Source organism: Trichechus manatus, unplaced genomic scaffold (genome assembly GCF_000243295.1).
Source record: "Trichechus manatus latirostris isolate Lorelei unplaced genomic scaffold, TriManLat1.0 scaffold00338, whole genome shotgun sequence".
NCBI lineage: Eukaryota > Metazoa > Chordata > Mammalia > Sirenia > Trichechidae > Trichechus > Trichechus manatus.
The window spans coordinates 76341-94827 of record NW_004444274.1 but is presented as its reverse complement, the minus strand read 5'-3'; the positions used below and the strand labels follow the sequence as shown (position 1 = coordinate 94827).

At 54.8% G+C, this 18487-nt stretch overlaps 1 protein-coding gene and 1 pseudogene across 1 annotated transcript; both read right to left on the bottom strand.

Annotated features, from left to right (window-relative positions):
* Positions 1–45: 45 nt before the first annotated feature.
* Positions 46–3539, bottom strand: LOC101357355 (cytochrome P450 2F1-like; annotated as a pseudogene).
* An 834-nt stretch (positions 3540–4373) lies between these two features.
* LOC101357107 (cytochrome P450 2F1) lies at positions 4374–16382 on the bottom strand. Its single transcript, XM_023725623.1, is given in 11 exon segments — positions 4374–4448; positions 7739–8010; positions 9673–9814; positions 10422–10609; positions 11480–11618; positions 11745–11747; positions 12057–12233; positions 12532–12692; positions 15348–15497; positions 15958–16123; positions 16212–16382. Coding segments are annotated over 11 exon segments (1644 nt in total).
* Between the last annotated feature and the right edge of the window lie 2105 nt (positions 16383–18487).

The following is an 18487-nucleotide window of genomic DNA, read 5'->3' as shown; positions in this document are numbered from 1 at the left end:
CCCCCCACCTGCTCCCATGTGCAGTTCAGGGCCTTTATTGACCAAGGGGAGTACGGAAGCCTGAGAGCTAGTGAGCCCAGGGCAGCGGGGCGGGACCTCATCAGGCCACCTGGCGGAGCTGGAAGGCTGGGGGGACGTTTCCCAAGCCCGTGTACTGTGGTGTGAGGTCGATGTTGGCGGGACTCCCCACGGGGAGCAGTCAGAACCGCTGCAGGATGGCAGTGAGGAAGAGGAAGATCTTGGAGCGGGCCAGGCCTGTGCCCAGGCACGTTCGCTTTCTTGAGGACATAGGGGTACGCGGTGAGCAACCCACATCAATCCAGGGCCAGTCTACCCAGTCCCTTCCCTCCCCTGGCCCAGACTTGCGGCAAATTGCATGAAGGCGTCGTTGCTCCTGAACTCGCCCTTGTTGCCCAGGAAGTTGGCGGGGTTGAAGCGTTTGGGGTCCTTGAATTGGGTGGGGTCGCAGTGCGCTGACACAAGCAGTGGAATTACAAAGGTGTCCTCGGTGATTGTGCAACTAGTGTTAACGAGAAATCGGCGGGAGTGTGCACCCCACGCAGCCAAGGATCCTTTTTAAAAGGCCACGGGAAGGTGGGCCTTCCTTCCTTCAGCTCTTCGGGCTGTGTGTCCATTAACGGCGCTCGCCGGTGGATTCCCATTACTAAGGCCTCGTGTCCCCGCCCCCTGCGCATAATCCCGGGGCTCAGTGGGCACCTTGGGCAGGAAGTGGCCGGGCAAATGGGCGGCGCGGGTGAGAGCGCGCGGCAGCCACAGCAGCAACACGCTGATGAAGCGCTGGCTCTCATGTAGCACGGCGCTGGTGTAGGGTCGGCGCGCGCGGTCCGCCAGCCTCGGGGGGCGCATCCGACCTATCACGGCGTCCAGCTCCGCCTGCACCTTCGCCGGGGCCGGCGGAGGCTGTGAGCCACGCGCGCCTCGTGCCACCCCGAAGTCCCAGCCCTTAATCCTGGGCCTCCCCACCTCGCAGACCTGCCACCTCTGGGAACTTGAGCAGAATGAGGAGCCCATAGCCCAGGGTGGTGCTTGTGGTCTCGGTGCCGCCGAATAAAAGGTTGTGCGTCGTCATCAGCAAAGTCTCCTCGTGAAAATGGCTGTCCACGTCCTTCCGTTACTGCAGTGAGAGGAGACGGGGCGCTGCCGCAGACGCCTGCTGACGGGCGGCAAGGAGAGGGTTTGGGGCAGCAGGATCCCGCACCTTATCCATCTGGTCGAGGAAGCAGTTGATGAAATCGTGGGGTTCCCCAGGCTGCCGCGTCTGCGTGTGCCGCTGGATTTGTTCGGAGATGGAGACCTGCAACTCTGCGAAGTTTCGGAAGATTCGATGGTGCGGGCCCGGGAGCCAGTCCAGGAGAGAGGGGAAAATGTATATCTGAGGATATAGGATCTCAGTAGGACCTTGACAAGGCCAATCGGCCTCAGTTTCCCTATGGAGAGACTGGACCAGGACTTTGATGCTCTAGGTTCTAGGACTCTTCCATTACAAGATTCTAAGACTGTTCTATTCTGATGCTCCAGTGTAGGTAGGTTTATATACTCAGAGTTGGCAGAAGATTGGGCACACAAGGGAGAGATGGGGCCAACACTTCTCACCTCGCGCCATCTGGAACTCGTGATGCGGAAGTTGTCATTGAATAGGTCCAGGAGCCTCAGGAACTCCGCGTCCCCGTAGCCATAGCGGTTCCCGAAGACCACGGAACAGAAGACATTGGACACAGCATTATCCAGTAGCTGCCTGGGGTCGAATGGGACTCCTGGGGATGAGGACAGGATGGGGGTCACAACGCTGTGTCTCCGCCCCCAGCTAGCTCTTGGGCTAATTTGCCTTGTTCCACCCAAACCCCTTCCCGTGGCCCCTTCTAGGCCATCCATTGGCCACACCCACACCAGGCCCCTCAGCTTTCCCGGCAGGGCAGCACCAACAGCGGCTTGAAATTCACCAAGCAGACAAGCCGCCTCTTCCACGATGCGCTCCTCAGTGGTTCGCGTACCCACCCCGAACTCCTTCAGGGCTCCAAGCGCTAAATTGCGCAGCTTCTGCCAGCGCGGCCCATTAGAAAAGAGGATACCTGAAGGGCCCAGACAGGGGGTGGGCCAGCGAGTTGGCCACGCCCCATCCCGGTAGCGCCCAGTCACTAGCCACACCCTTTCCCGGGCCTCCAATTTGTGGACCTGACTTTTTCGCATCTCTTTCCTCTGCTCCTTTACTGACCTCTTGGTTGCCACTCTGGCTTTCTACTCCTTGATCCCTCTTTTGCCTATTGATTGGCTTCGGCCCTATCCACTCATTGGCTCCACCTCTGTTGGTCCCGACCCCTGACCACGGTTGCTCTCTTTGACTCTTAGGCTCTTCTCTCCTACTGGCTGCACGATGATTCGGCCCTCACGCTTTAGCTCCGCCCCACCACTGGCCCCGCCCCCTCCTCGCCATTTGCGCTTGTTAGCACCGATTCTCCATCAGGCCCCGCCCTGTCCGTCCCCGCCATTCATCTGCCTGCAAGCCCGCAGTTACCAGTCGTCTCCGTTCCCGTGCGTTAATCGCTCGAAGACGGTCGTGGCTCCGCGGCCGGAGAAGGTGCCCGCCTGCAGCACTAATGCGTCCCGCAGCGCTGCGTAGCCTCACAGCACCACCGCAGGGCGCGGGCCCGGCCGCACAGGTGAACACAGGGCCCCAGCGGGCCGAGAGCTACGGGGAGCTGGCGCTCAGAGGGGTCCCAGTTTGGGCTCCTGACCCCCCTCCACAGGAACCGAGAGTCCCCACCCCCAGCCTGCACCTCCTTCCTACCCAAGAGGCCAGGCCGCTGATCCTCATTCCTCAAGCCCAGGACTTTGGGCCCCCAGCCCATCCTGCCTCAGACCTAGGGGTCCAGCCATCAGCTCCCTCCTTCTCAGGACCTAGAACTAGGTATCCGGGCCCTCGCTTTCCCTTGAAACAGGAATTCAGATCCCCTGTGTCCTCTTCATCTGGAACCTGCCTTCCCGCTTCAGGTTCCTCCTTCAGGCCCCAGGAATCCGGGCCCCTGACCCGACTCCGCCACGATCCTGGAGCTCAGGCCCCATCCCCTTCTTCCCCGGAGATTTGACTTCCCGCCCCAGCCTCCTCTTTCCTCAGGACCCAGGTGTCCAGACTCGCGGCAGCCCTTCTCCCCAATCCTCTTCTTTTCCACTCAGGAGTAGGGCCTCTCATCCTTTCTCAGGACCCACGAGGTCCAAGCCCCCAGCTCTGTCTTCATTCAGGAAACCAGGAGTTCCAGCCCCGTGCCCCACCTCCACGAATCCAGAATTCATTTCTCCCTCCCACTGTCGGCTACCTCCATCAGTGCCCGGTCCAGGCGTCCGGATTGCAGCTGCAGCAAGTCCCCCAGCAGAAGGAGCGGCTCGGCCCGGGGTGGGGAGCGGAGGGGGGAGCGGGGAGGGGGCAGGGCACTCTGTGCCCAAGTGCCCAGCGCACTCCAGCCGCGCCGCGCTAGCGCCAGCACCAGGAGCAGCAACAGCAGCGCTATCAGGCCAGTTCCCATCGTGCCTGCGATCCTTGATGCCTGTGCCCCTTCACCTCCGTTTGATTCCCATGGGGTCTTGGGTGGAGTAGGGGCGGGTACCAGTGTGGGAGGGGTGGGCGTCTGTAGGCGTTCATTCCATTGATTCCCTCACCCCGGGTCTCCACCCCAACCCCAGCCCTAGCAATTCTGTGCCTGGCTCCCCTGGCTTTTTTGTGCCTGCCTGGGCCTGCACTATTGGGTAACTTCCATGCACCAGCATTTTCGTGTTAATACACCTGGCGAACAGGTGCACCTTCCTGAGCCTCTAGCACCTTTGGGGCCATTTTGTGCTCCCCTGAATGCACTGGCCACCTCTAGGCCTGTGACCTCTGAATGCTGTTTCCTGTACCTTGGACCCCTAAATACATTCCTGACTCCTAAATACACTCCTAAAAGCACCTCCTGATGTGGTACCCCTCAGCCCGGCACTTCTGTGCTCTGTGCCTGTGTTTCCTAGGGATTCACACCTGAGTCCTTGTCACTTGTATGCCCATGACCGTTGGAACCCTGTATGCTGTACCTGTCTGCAGATGCTCACTTGAGTCCCCCTAGCCTCCTGATGCCCATCAGCCTGGCACTTCCTTGCCTGTCCTGTGACCCCTGGGTGACTTCCCACACGTTAATCCCCTCTGAGTCCCCATACTTATGCCCTGCCCTGAACTGCTGACAGCTGTATTCCCAAGTCTTCACCACCCAGATGCCCCCTAATGTCCTGTGCCCATGCTGCTGTACGCCCTGGTCGTCAGGCCTCCCAAACTCCTCAGAGGGCACTCCCATCTGAGGTCAGGCCATAATGGCAGACAAACTCACCCATCACTTCTCCGGGCCTGCAGGCACTGGTGGAGGGGGCAGACCCAGACCAGAATGGGCCAGGAGCAGGCAGTGGGGCTGAGACAGTACAGAGGACAGACTGTTCAGGAATGCAGCCCACCCTTCCTCCACCTGCCCCTACCTTTCTAATCCAGCCTTCCTTCAGGTGCCTGGCACAGGGCCAGGGCCTGGGGAGGGGGTGGGACCTGGGCTTGTCCCTGGGGGTGTCTCTATATTTGTTTCATCTCTGTGTCTTCCCCGCTCTCGGTCTCTGTGTCCGTGTTTTTGTCTGTTCGTTTCTCTCTCTCTCTCTCTTCCCGTTTGACTCCCTCTGTTTTGCTCTCTTCATGTCTGCCTGCGTTCATGTCTGTCTCTGCCTCTCATCTCAGTCGGTCTGTTGCTGTCTGTGCATCTCTCCCTCTGTCTCAGGGTTTCTGCCTCGCTTTCTCCGTCAGCATCTCTGCCTCCGTGTCTCCCTGTCTCTGTCTTGCCCCCCAAGTCTCTTTCTCCCTCTTAATCTCACGGTCTCAGTCTCTCCATGGCCCTCCTTAACTGTCAACCTCTTTCTGTCTGGGAGCCTAGTGACTTGAAGGGATTTGGGGGCAGGGCCCCTGCTGTGAGGCACTGACTCGGCAGACAGCACCCCACCCCACCACCCTGTGTCAGGCTCTAGGATGGGGCCTCTTGATTAGGGTCTCTGTCTTTCTCTCCTGCTCCTGATTCTCCTCCCTTTATTTTGCTCTGGGGGTTCTCCCTCTGTCCCTCTGGAATGTCAGCTCTTTGGGGCAGGGGTTTTGTCTGTCCTGTTCACTTCTCTATCGCCAGCACCTAAAACAGTGCTCAACACAGAGTAACCAAAACAGCTGCCGTAGAGTCGATTCTGACTCATGGTGACCCATGTGTGCCAGAGTAGAACTGTGCTCCATTTTCAGTGGTCCATTTTTCAGAAGTAGATCGCCAGGTATTTCTTCGGAGGCATCTCTGGGTGGACAGGAACCACCAGACTTTCAGTTAGCAGTCCAATGCGTTAACCATTTGCATCACCCAGGGACTCCTCAGCACACAGTGGGTGCTTAATAAATATTTGTTGAATGAATGAATGAATAAACGAGTGAGTGCCCGACTCTCTTTGTCCCCGTTTCTGCCTCTGTTTCCCTGTCTCTCTGACTCCCTTTTCCCTCTCAGTCTCTCTCCCTGAATGCCTGTGACCGTTTTTCTTCTTGTCTGTCCCTGTCTCAGCTCTTGAGGCCTCTGTCTCTCTAATTGCCTTTTTACTTTTCTCTGGGGTCTCTCTGTCTGTCTTCACCTCGGTTCCTCTTTCCATTTCTGTCTCTTCTTAGAATCTCTTTGTCTTCCCTCTTTCTGGGCGTCTCTCTCTCCTTTTTTCTCAGTGTCTTTTTGTCCTCCTTTGTCTCACTCCCGGTCCATGTTTTTCAGGATCTCTCTCTGCTGTCTCTAGGTGTCTTGCTGTCTCTTTCTTTCTCTTCTCTTTTTCAGTATCTTTGTGTGTTCCTCCTGGCCATCTGTCCATTTTTCTTTCCCACAACCTCTGTGCCTCCATCTCTGCGTCTCCGTGGCCGGGACTTGAGGCGGACTCTGTGGTCGGCTTGTGGCGGGAACAGCGTGGGGATTAAGAAGCCAGCGCCCTAGGTGGGGACTGCTTATAAGCCTCCATCCCAGCCGGTCTCATATTCAGCAGAGCATGTTCCAGCTTCTGGCTGGCCCTTCTGGAAGATGCTGTTTAAGGGTAGGACCTCCCAGGCCACCTCTGCCTATGGCTTGAGGGGCGGACAGCTCCATTCTGCTTAAATCTGGCTCACTGCAGTTTAGGACGCCTGCCCGCCCCTGGAGAAAAGCTACCGTCAGCAGGATGTCAGTGTGTCACATCTGGCCCCAGGCTGGGAGGCCCCCACCCCAAAGGGGGGAATTGCAGGACAAAGGAATTGTCCTGTCCCGTGAGAGGGGTGAGGAGGGGAGTGAGTCTTACTCCTTCTGTGTCTCACTTCCGCGTTTATGACCTTTCCTCTCTTTCTCTGGTTATTTCTCTCTGTTTCTTTCCTGTCTGTCACTCCTGTTCTTTGCCTATCCATTTCTCTGTATCTCTCTGCCTTTCGCTGTCTCTGATGGTGTCTATCTCTGACTCGGGAGATTGAGAGGTGGTGGTGAGGAGCGCAGCGTCTGAAGCCAGATGATCTGCGTTCAGATCCCAGCTCCGCTCTTTTCTGATTGTGTGATCTCAGGCAAGTCACTTCCCCTCTCTGACTCTCAGTTTGCTCCTCCGTAAAAATGTGAAAATAATATCTCTTTAACTCATAGTACCAGTTGCAGTGCAGTGAATTCTGACTCGTAGCGATCTGATGTATGTCAGCGTAGAACTGAGCTCCATAGGGTTTTCAGTGGCTGATTTTTCGGAAGTAGATTGCCAGGCCTTTCTTCTGAGGCATCCTGGGAGCACTGGAACCTCCAACCTTTCAGTTAGCAGTGTGCGTGAGTTAACCGTTTGCTTCATAACCATTTGCTCCATCCAGGGACGCGGCTTTACCTCACAGGGAGAATTAAATGAGGCAGTGTGTGAAGCATTTAGAACAGCCTGTGGCACACGGTAAGCGCTAACCGAAACCCACCGCCATCGAGTCGATTCCAACTCAGAGTGACTGTAGGGTTTCCAAGGCTATAAATCTCTACGGAAGCCGACTGCCACATTTTTCTCCCGCGGAGCTGCTGCTGGTTTCGAACCACCGACCTTACCGTTAGCACTCAAGCGCTTTAACCACTGTGCCACCAGGGCTCCTTATGGTAAGCACTGTGTGTTAGTAATTGTTATTCCTCTGCCTGTCTCTAAGACTGTTCTGTCTCCGAGTCTCTTGCTTTCTCTCTGTTTATAATTCTGTCTTTGTACAGTACGCCGCATATCTCCCAGCCTCCCTCTGTTTGGTATCTCTCTCGACTGCCGTCTTTGTTTCTTTGTCTTCAGGCCTCACATCCTTTGCCTTCCAGCCTGTCTCCAGGAAACAAGATTCCTCCACCGCAGACGCCCCAAGGGGCAGGGTAGACTCCCCACAACTCTTCCCTCTTTGCAGCCAGACCGCCCCTCCCCCAGTCCTAAGGGGCCGTCCTTCTCCACGTAATTCAGCCAAGACAGGTTTGAATCTATTATAATTTATTAGGAAAGGATACAAAAAGCCCAGGAAAGGGCGCGTGATTGGGTAAGTGCTGTGAGTGAAATAGGGGCATACACCTCCTCCCCCATGTCTTTCTCTGCCTCTGGGGGCGCAGATCCCGTAAAGATGGGAGGGGTGGGGGATGGGCAAGTGTAAGGCAGAGGGTGCGGGGAAGAGAGTGTGACAGCGAGAGGGATGGGGGCAGACACTGGCACAAGAAGAGGGACGGAGCAACCCCTGGGGGCGAGCCTCGTCGACTGCGCGGGCGAATCTGGAGCGGCCGAGGCTGGGGCGTTCGCGCGCGCGCAGGCACTTCTGGAAGGGCCGCGGCAAATTGCCTAGACCAGAGCAGATCGGGGTCAGGTCGATGTCCTCGGGCGCCCCCAGCGGCTGCAGCGAGAAGCTCTGCAGGATGGCGGTGAGGTAGAGGAAGAGCTCCATGCGCCAGCCCAGCGACTCGCCAAGGCGCAGTCTGCGCCCTGCGGGGATGGGGAGGAGAGATGAGAGGAGATGGGGTGAGGGGACTCTCCCTTGCCAAATTTCAAGAGAAAACCTATGAGAATAATGGTTGGGGACGTCACAGAGCCGCCCATCTAAAGGTCTGGGGAAGATGCTTTAAGTAAATCGTGGAGCCGAATGACCTGACCGATACAAGTGCGACTGCTTGGGTTCGAATCCCAGCTCTGCCACTACTAGTTCTGTGCTCTCGGGCAAGCCATTTAACCCCTCTAGGCCTCGGTTTCTGGCTATTTAAAACGGGGATGATAACAGTGCCTCAGGAAGTCTGTGAAGAGTTGTTGTTGTTAGGTGCCGGCAAGTAGATTCCAACTCAGAGTGACCCTACAGGACAGAGTAGAACTGCCCCAAAGGGTTTTCTAGGTTGTAATTTTACGGGAGCAGATTGCCAGGTCTTTCCCCCGGGAGCCACTGATGGGTTCCAACCACCAACCTTCCAGTTAACAGCAGAGCGCTTAACCATTTTGCCATCAGGGCTCCCTGTGAAGGATAAATACAGTAAAGCAATGAGAATATAATGCTTATGTAGCTTTTACTATATGCTACACACTGCCCTGGAGGCGCAGTGGTTAAGAGTTATGGCTTCTAATCAAAAGGTGGGCAGTTCGAATCCACCAGCCGCTCTTTGGAAACTCTGTCCTGTAGAAATCATTTGATGGCAACGGGTACACACTGCTCTAAACAGTATACCAATATTAATGAATTTAATCCTCATAATGACTCCAAGAGGTAGGCTTCATTATTATCTCCCTTTTATAGATGTGGCACAGAGCGGTAAAGTAACATATCCAAGGTCACACAGCTAGGAGGTGGCAGAGCTGGGATGTAAATCCCAGGAGTCTGGCTACAGAGCCCAGTTCTTATCCGCTGCCCTTGTATTAGACAGCTCTTCTGAGAGGCGGCACCTGGCATACAGTATGGTGGTGGTGGTGGTTGTGAACTGTGGCGTCGACTCCGACTCACAGCGACCCTACAGGACAGAGTAGAACTGCTATAGCATTGTCAAGGGTGTAATCTTTGTGGGAGCAGATTGCTACGTCTTTTGTCCCGCGGATTCCAACCTTTCCGTTAGCAGCTGAGCGCTTAAACACTGCGCCACCAGGGCTCCTCTCAGTATGGTTAACCTGTTGCCGTCGAGTCGATTCTGACTCCCTATGGGACGGAGTAGAAATGCCCCACAGGGTTTCCAACGAGCGCGTGGCTGGTGGATTCCAACTGCCGATGTTTTGGTTAGCAGCCGGAGCTCGCCGGAGCTCTTCACCACTGAGCCACCAGGGCTCCCGCAATATGCTTAGTTACCTATTATTATCGCATCCCCCCCCCCCCAGCTACTTAGAAAACAGGGAAGATTTTTTTTTTTAAGCGAAGTAAACAGCAAAGCCAAGAAGTAAAACCATCTCAACTGCGCCACCTAGTGGAGAGACTGACAGTGACCACTTGCAAGTTAATTACTACCCTGTCTCTCCACCTCCCTCCACAGGATCTTATTCATTAGCTACCTACAGAACAAAGTCGGAAGGGGGGAAGAGGTGGGATGATGAAGTGCAGTGCGAGGGTTTTGGGAGCGGAATGTGGGTAGAAATATGGGAGCCAGACACTCTGACTCCCACCCCCACTGCCCTCACCAGCTGAGAAGGGCATAAAGGCAGGGCTGTTCTTGAAGGATTGATTTTCATCCAGAAAATGCTGGGGGTTGCACTTCTTCGGTGTTAGGAACCGGCTGGGATCGTAGTGGACGTTGTGAGGGAGGGTGATCACATCCGTGCCCTGAGTGTGGGGGAGGTGGGGATTAGTGGTGTAGAAGAGTTGTGGGGCAGGCTTGGAACTAGGGTTCCACTCCACAGAGCTGGAGTCCTGGGGACTTGATATGGGGGATGGGGCGTGGGACACGATGAGGGATCCGGGAAGTTTGCGTGGAAGTCTGGGTTCCGAGTGATGGGTGCTGGAAGCTGTGTTGCTGGGTCTGAGACAGGGGTGCAGGACACTCCCTCTTGTGGGGGAGGATTTCGGGTTTCTGGGAATGGAGAGAGGTTCTGAGAAGAGTGTCTGGGCACAGGGGATCCTCAGAATAAAGTCCCAGCCTCTGGAAATTTTGAAAACAGGTCCTAGGAAGGGGACCTATCATAGGGAAGGGGTCTGGGGTTTAGAACGGGGTCCAGCCCACTATAATCCAGGTTGGGATCATGGGATTCTGGATTCAAGGGTCTCGGATGCCTCTGTTTAGGGCCCGAGATGGCAGTTTGTAAAGCCCGGGGTGTCGATTACCAGCCGGGGCCCGGTATCCCCGTTGCTAGAAACGCGAATACAAGTTTGCTAGGGCCTGGGATGCCTCTTTCTAAGGTGCCAGATGTCTTTTGCCAGGTTCCTGGCGCACCTTGGGTAGAAGGAAGCCGCGGAAGGCCGTGTCCTGAATGACGCGGTGCGGCAAGTTCATGGGGATGGCATCCGCGAAGCGCTGCACCACGTGGATCACGGCATCAGTATAGGGCATGGCGGTGCGGGCCTCCAGCGACGGCAGCCGCGCGCGCCCCACCACGCTGTCGATCTCCTCCTGTACGCGGGCTGGGGGAGTAAGAAGCGTAGTCAAGGGCCTCAGCGCGACGCGACTGGGCCGGGAAGACGGTGTGTGTGTGTGTGTGTGTGTGTCTGTGTGTGTGTGCGCGTGTGTGTGCGTGCCAGTCAACAGCTCCCACCGGCAGGTGCCACTGCAGGGGCGCGTGAGGGTTAGCTGGAGACTTGGAAGGAGGGGGCGGGCTCGAATGCGTGGGTGGGGTGGGTTCAGAGACCGGATGAGGACGAATGGCTGGTTTGGGCACGGGTTCTGAGGGGCGGGGCTGTGTGGGCGGGGCTTTGGGGTTACCGGGAGGCCAGACTCCTGATGGAATTGTGGGCGGGGTTTAGAGGAGGGACCGACTGGGTGCCGGAGCAAGGAGGTGGGTTGTGCGGGAGAACGAGGTCAGAGGCGGGGCAGGCGGCATGGGCCCAGTCGGCTACGGGACAGTGTCCTAGAGGCTAGGGTTCGGGGATAGGCCCACAGGCGGTCCTTGGAGAGGTGGGGACGCGGACAGTGCTGTGTAGGCTGGTCAGATTGTATAGGAGGGGTCGGAACTGGGCTCCTGGGCAGGCCCTGCGGGCTCCGAGGCCGGACGCGTGCTGTGGGCGGAGTCAGAGGTGGGCCGTGAAGCAAGACCATGCGGAGGGGTGCGGGTCTGGGCAGCTGTGTGGATCGCGAGGGCCATGTGGGTGGGGTCGGCCTCCGTGTTGCGTAGTAGATTGTTGGTTTGGCTGTGCGACCCTGGCTTGTGGCCGTGTCTCATTGTCTGAGGGCGAAGCTTAGAGGCGGGAGGGGCGAGGCTTGAGCGTGTGGGCGGGGCCGGTCCAGGGGGCGGAGCTGTGTGAGCAGGTCTCCCGGCCAGGTTTAGGGTCGCGCACCTTGCACTTCTGGGTACTTCATGAGCACAAGGAACGCATGACGCAGAGTGGTGCCTACAGTCTCGGTGCCACCGAGTAGCAAGTTATGTGTGGTCATTAGCAGAGTATCCATGTACAAGTGGCTGAGCGGGTCCTGCTTCTGTGGGGGTGGAGGGATGGGGACGTGAGTCAGGGCCAGGAGATCCCCCTGGACACTCACCGTGGGCTCGGAGCCTGTGCGACCTGTTCCCTTGGACCTGCCAGTTCAGTCTCGCCTCTGTTTAACTTCCTTCCTTTGGGGAAGCTGGAGAGCGCGGAAGGGCAGGTTCGGGAAAATCTCAGCAGTGGGGCCTACAATTAGCATCTTGAACTGAGTCTTAACGACTTCTAATTAAGCTGTAAATTGGTAGTGGCTCCGAGAGGTACCCAGCTCCAGCCCTGCGGGGCCAGGTGTTCAGCTTCACCTCTTAGAGGTGGGAAGAGTCTACTAGGAAGACCATTTCAGAGCCTGCCCAACCCGGAATCCATGTTGATTTGAGGCAGGGGCAGCAGAAAGGCTTCAGGTCAGACCGAGGGGGGACTTCCTAGCATGGTGTACTTGAGCCATTTTGGTGAGGAAGCAATTGATGAAGTCCCGGGGAAAGCTGGGGTCGAGAGAGGCCTGGTGGTCGCGGACGCTGCTGGCAATGAGGTCCTTCATGTGCCCGAAATCCTGGAAGAGGCGTCGGTGTGGCCCAGGCACCCAGTCCAGGAGACTTGGGAAGAGGTTGTACATCTGGGGACGGGACAAGGTCGGGAGGGTCAGGAGGAACAGGCGAGGGGGTGGGGGGCAGTGGGGTCGGGGTGGATCAGGTAGGTAGGGATGGGGTCGGTCTTGAGGGGCAGCCACGTGCTGGCAAGGCTGTGAGAGGTAGAGACAGCGTTGAGTAGGAAAGGGTGTGGCTAGGCGGAGGTCATACGGAGGGGCGGGGTCAGGCAGACCCAATTCCAATCCCTTCTGCACCAGCTGTTTCCTCTTTGCCCCCCACCTTGTGGACGCCCTCCCGGCTCCCAGCCAGCGTCGGCCTCCAGACCTCTCCCCAAGGGCTGCTCATGATTTTGAAGTTGTCGTTGATGAGGCTAATAATGGTGAGCAGATGATCGTCATTGTAGTCGAAGCGGCTACCGAAGAGCAACGAGCAGATGATGCTGGACACTGAGCAGCTCAGCACAAACGTGGGGTCAAAAGACTTGCCTGAGGGTGAGGAGCGGAATGGGTCAAGGGCCATAGCTCGGGAGGTATAATGTGCCACACGACAGAGCCTGGGCAGCGACAGCCCTAGTTTGCACAACATCCAACCTAACGGTGCCAACATGCTTGCAGCACAGAACGCATCCACTTGGCCCCTCCAGCATGCAGCATCACAATACCCCCAAAATATTTGACAACGCAACAGGCTGCACAGGAGTCACAACACGCTGTAGCACTTGGGACAACAATACCCAGCAATGGAACACTCTGTTCTTGGCCACAATTGAACACAGCACCCAGCACAACACCCAGCGGTCATCAGGCATCACAGAACCCTTAACAGCCTATGGCAAGACAACACACCGCGAATACGACCACAGTACATGCAACACACACAATCCACAAAAATCTAACAGCCAGCCCAGGAACATCCCAAAATAGGGTAACACAATACGTAACACACGGGTACATATTACCAGCCTATAGCCGTATCATCCTGCAACACAGAACACAACAATAATGCACAGCAACCCAGAAGACAGCACAGAACAAGCCGTCTGTGACATCGCAACACATACAACCATGCAAAGCAGCAGAACAGACGACATACTAACGATATATAGCAATGCAACAACGTTGGCAGCAAAGCAGACAGCACACATGCAGTGCCTGACAACACTGCAATGTCACCCACCAATAACCCAGAGCGACGCAGCGCCTAATGCTCAAGGATCCAGCAATTGAAAAGACCACGGAAGACAACACCAAAGCAACCTATTTCAACACATCAGCCCAGACACAGTAGTACAGCCCAGAAAACTGGCTCTGCAGTTAGAAAGACATAGTCTGAATACTGACTTAGACTCTTTGTCTCCATGTGACCTGGGCCAACTGACTTCCCTTCTCTAATAGTTTTCTTCTCTGTAAAATGGGCTTGATGACAGTCCTTGCCTCATGGGGCTGTTACAAGGAGTCAGTGAGTGTGTGGCTGAGACGTGCTTCGCTAAAGGCCCGCTGTGAGCCTGTTACAAACCAGGGTGATATGGTAGGTTGAGTAATCCCCTCCTCCCCCCAAAAATATGTCCATGTCCTAGTCCCCAGAACTTGTGAATATTTTACCTTACATGGTACAAGAGACTTTGCAGATGTGATTAAGTTAAAGATTTTGAGATGGGGAGATAATCCTGGATTAACTGGGTAGGCCCAATATAATCACGAGGGTTCTTAAAAGAGGGAGGCTGGAGGGCCAGAGTGAGAAAAGGCAATGTGATGATGGAAGCAGAGAGAGAGAAGGAGAGAGATCGGAGGATGCTGTGTTGCTTCCGGCTTTCAAGATGGAAGATGGAGCTACAAGCCAAGGAATGCAGGTGGCCTCTAGAAGCTAGAAAAGACAAAGAAACACATTCTCCCCCAGACCCTCCAGAAGGAACACAGCCCTTCTGACTCATTTTAAACTAAGTTTGTGGTAATTTGTTACAGTGGCCACAGGAAGCTAATACAGACAGTTATTATTTCATGTCATTTAGTCACGTCGTTTAATCCCTGCAGCATCGCCTGTACACTTTTTCTTGCCCAAAGCCAGCAAGATTTGGAGAGGAGGGTAGGGGGCTGTGAACTGCTCTGTGTCTCACTTTCCCCTCCTGTAAAGTGGGGCTTATAACATGATCTACTTCTTAGGTTTGGGTGAAGAATATACACAAAGGAGATACACAAAGCTCTTGGAGCAGTGGTAGGGACCATGTCAGTGTTGGGTGTTTTTATTCACTTATTTTCCACAGGGCAGCAGCTTTACCTGGGTTTGTATACCTGCTCTGCCACTTGCTGACTGTGTGACCTTGGGCACATGACTTAACCTTTCTGGGCCTCAGCTTCCTCACCTGTCATAGTTCCCACTTCCTGGGTTGCTGGGAGGGTGAAGTGAATTAACAAAAGTGAAGGGTTTAATATAGTGCCTGGTATACAGCAAGTGCTTAAACTGGTTAAAACTCATTGCTGTGGAGTCTATTCTGACTCATAGCAACCCTGTAGGACAGAGTAGAACTGCCTCATAGGGGTTCCCAGGCGCGTCTGGTGGATTCTAACTGCTGACCTTTTGGTTAACAACAGTAGCACTTAACCGCTGCACCACCAGGGCTCCAGCAAGTGCTTAATAAATGGACATTAGCGTGTTGAGTGTTTGGTGTCAGTAGATGTGGGTCTACATTCTTGCTCCTCCTCCATTTACTAGCTGTGTTACTTCAGTCCAGTTATTTAACCTCTTGGTGCCTCCATTTCTTCATCTGCAAAATGAATTGTTCCGAGGCTTAACGGGCTTATGCATGAAAATGTGCTTAGCACAGAGCCCGGCATGTGGTGAGCTCTCAAGAGCATTGTTATCATCATCGTTCCCCACAATTACCCAAGTTGTTCTCAAACTACCGCACAGTGATAAGTGATAGGGTGACCACAGAGCCCCATCACATCCTGCTGCCAAACCTCAAGGAAACACAGCACCACAAACCGATCCACCTCCAGGGGGCGCCGTTTCCCTCGCGGGCTGAGTGAAGAGCCTCTAGGGGCTGTGAGTACACACCCGCAGCCCTGATAGTTAACTAGGATGGACATAGTTAACTAGGATGGACATGAACTAGGGGTAAGGATGCACTCAGGGACCCCGACCTTCAGTTTTCCGAAGCTCCGCCAGCAGGAAGTTGCCTTCCTCCTGGATCCGCTCCGCGATGCTTCTCTTCCCCATCCCGAAGTTCCACAGAATCTTGCCAGGGAAGCTCCTCAGGACCTTCCACCGGTTCCCACTGGAGAAGATTATGCCTGGTGAGGAGAAGTGCGGGGGTGAGGTGGGGGGGGGGGGACGCTCAACTGACAACCGGTCCCCAACCACTGTCCTCTGAGTCCCCTTCCTGGTTCTTGCTGGGAGAGAGACTGACAGGTAGGGATTGGGTTGAAGTGGATAGAGGGGGCTGGGGCCAGAAAATTTGGCCAGTTGATTGAGATGGAAAGTTGGTGATGGGGTTGGGATGGAAATAGGGACTGGAATGAGAATGGGGTTGCAGATAAATGGAGATGGGGATTGGTATGGAAGGGTAATTCAAGATGGTGATGGGGAAGGTGGGACGGACTTTGGTCCTAGACTAGGACTGCCTAGCTTCGTTCCATTTGGTGTTCTCAGTGAGATTAGTGGCCCTAAGTGGCCCCACATTTGGGAGGATAGTCTCCCACCCTCATCCCCTTCCTCACTGTGGAAAAGGTTGCGGGTGGGGAGCAGGCTTACCATTGCCCTTAGTGAAGTTGAAAAAGATGGGGTAGTAGCCATGGCCACTAAACGCCCTCGTCCCCCTGGTCCACGAGTGCCTCCTTCATGCTTGGTACCCACTGAGAACCACCATGTGCCTGGGCCGCAGGTGCACTGTGTATGCTGAGTCGTACTCCTTGCTCAGCTGGGGGTAAGAAAACAGGTCACAGGGGGGCCTGGGGCCATGGGACCCCCCCTTGCTCACGCCATCACCCAAGCCTAGGACCCTTCACCTTGGTGAGGGAGGTCAGCATGTCTTGGGAGTGAAGCTGCAGCAGGTTTCCCAGCAGAGGGAGGGGTTTGGGTCCTGGGGGAAGCCGGCCCTTGCCCCTTGAGGTGAGGGTCAGGAGCAGGCTGGTGAGAGCCAGGAGCAGGAGCAAGATGGCTGTGATTACACTGTCCATGGTGAAGGCAGTGGCCAGCATCTGGAGGGCAAAGAGGGAGAGGGCAGGGCTGGGAGGGGGCAAGGATCCCTTTACTCCTCATCTCCATCGCACCTATCACCTGCGTTCTCCAGGCCCCAAAAATGAGGCGGATGGAGAGAAGAAAGGACGTAGAAAGAGGTAGAGACAGGGAGAGGTCAGAGGATAGGGGAGGAGGGAGGGAAGAAGAAAAAGAGAGAATGAGAAGGAGCAGAAGTTAGAAAACAGAAATAGAGACAGCCACAATACAGAGGCACAGAAAAAGAGAGACAGAGACAGATGGAGAGAGATGTAAAGAGATCGAGGGAGACTGATAGAGAGACCAGAGGGAAGAAGATAGAGCTATAGAGAGACAGACTAAAAGAGACATACATAGATAATGGAGGATACAGAAAGAGTGAGATATTTGTATAGCTATAGATGTCTGTATCTGTATCTGTCTGTCTGTCTCTCTGTCATGTATCTGTCAAGAGACTGACTCTCACACAAGACAGTAATAGAGATAGAGACACACAGGGACAGAGATAGACTAATCAAAACACAGAGGCAGGAGAGAGGCAGATGGAGAGAGGTACATACTTACTGAGAGAGATAGAGGTGGACAGAAAGAGAGAGAGAGAGACAGAGTTAAACATAGAAACTGAGGGAGGAGAGACAGAGATAGATTAACAGAGACAGAAAAAGAGAGATACACGGAGACAGAGAGACAGATAGGCAGAGAACGTTATGTAGTGACAGGGACCAAGAGAGACTGAGACAGAGAGGAGGCAGAAGCAGAAACAGTGACCAAAAAAAATTAAGTGTTTGGAACCAAGGGGCCACGATCCAGAGAGATGTGCCACCCTCTGTGAGAAGTGCTGGTACAGACCCTCGGTGCCCTGAAAATACTTGTCAAATGAATGAACAGAGCCCCAGAGAGACCTCCAGAAAGAGGGACCCAGAGACCCGACAACCTCAGCAGAGATGGCAAAGGCGATTACAAGCCAGTCTTAGAGAGATGGAGCCAGCGACCCCCTCTCTTGAGACTGCCCCTGCTCCTCTTGACCCTCAGCCCAGCCCTTTAAGTGCCGAGCTGCAAGGGCAGAGGAGGTGTGCTGGAGGGGACGCTGCGGTCAGGTCTGCTCCAGATGTACCCTGCAGCTCTGGAAGTGCCTTTACTGCAGGGACTGCTCTTAAATTGACTGTCTCCACCCTCACCCCCCTCATTTGCTCTCCCAGTGGACTTTAATCCCTTCCTACCTCCCTGCTATTTTTTGATTACAACCTTAGGGCTCGCATCCAGCTGGAGTGGAGCCTTGGGTGGGGGCCGAACCTAGGGGGCCCTCCTTCACCTTCCTTGAGCAGGCAGACTTCCACTGTCCTCACTGTGGACAGGGGTGGTTGTTTGCCCTGGAATGGGGCAAAGGCTGTGACTCTTTTTTTTTTTTTTTAATTGTACTTTAGGTGAAGGTTTACAGAACAAATAGTTTTTCATGGAACAGTCAGTACACATATTGTTTTATGACATTGGTTAAGAACCCTACTACATGTCAACACTGTCCTTTCTCAGCCTTGGGTTCCCAGTCACCAGCTTTCCTGTCCTCTTCTGCCTTCTAGTCCTTGTCCCTGGACTGCTGTGCCTCATTAGTCCCATTTTGTTTTATGGGGCTGTCCAATCCCCGGCTGAACGGTGAACTTGGGGAGTGGCTTCACCACTGAGCTAAAAGGGTGTCCAGGGGCCATACTCTTGAGGTTTCTCTGGTCTCTGTCAGGCCAGTAAATCTCGTCTTTTTTTGTGAGTTAGAATTATGTTCTACATCCTTCTCCAGCTCTGTCCAGAACCCTCTGTAGTGATCCTGGTCAGAGTAGTCAGTGGTGGTAGCCCAGACACCATCTAGCTGTACTTGACTCAGTCTGGTGGAGGCCGTGGTAGCTGTGGTCCATGAGTCCTTTGGACTAATCTTTTCCTTGTATCTTGTTCTCTTCATTCTCCCTTGCTCCCGAAGGGGTGAGACCAGTGGACTATCTTAGATGGCTGCTCACAGGCTTTTAAGACCCCAGATGCTACTCAGCAAGGTAGAGAATGTAGAACATTGTCTTTATAAAGT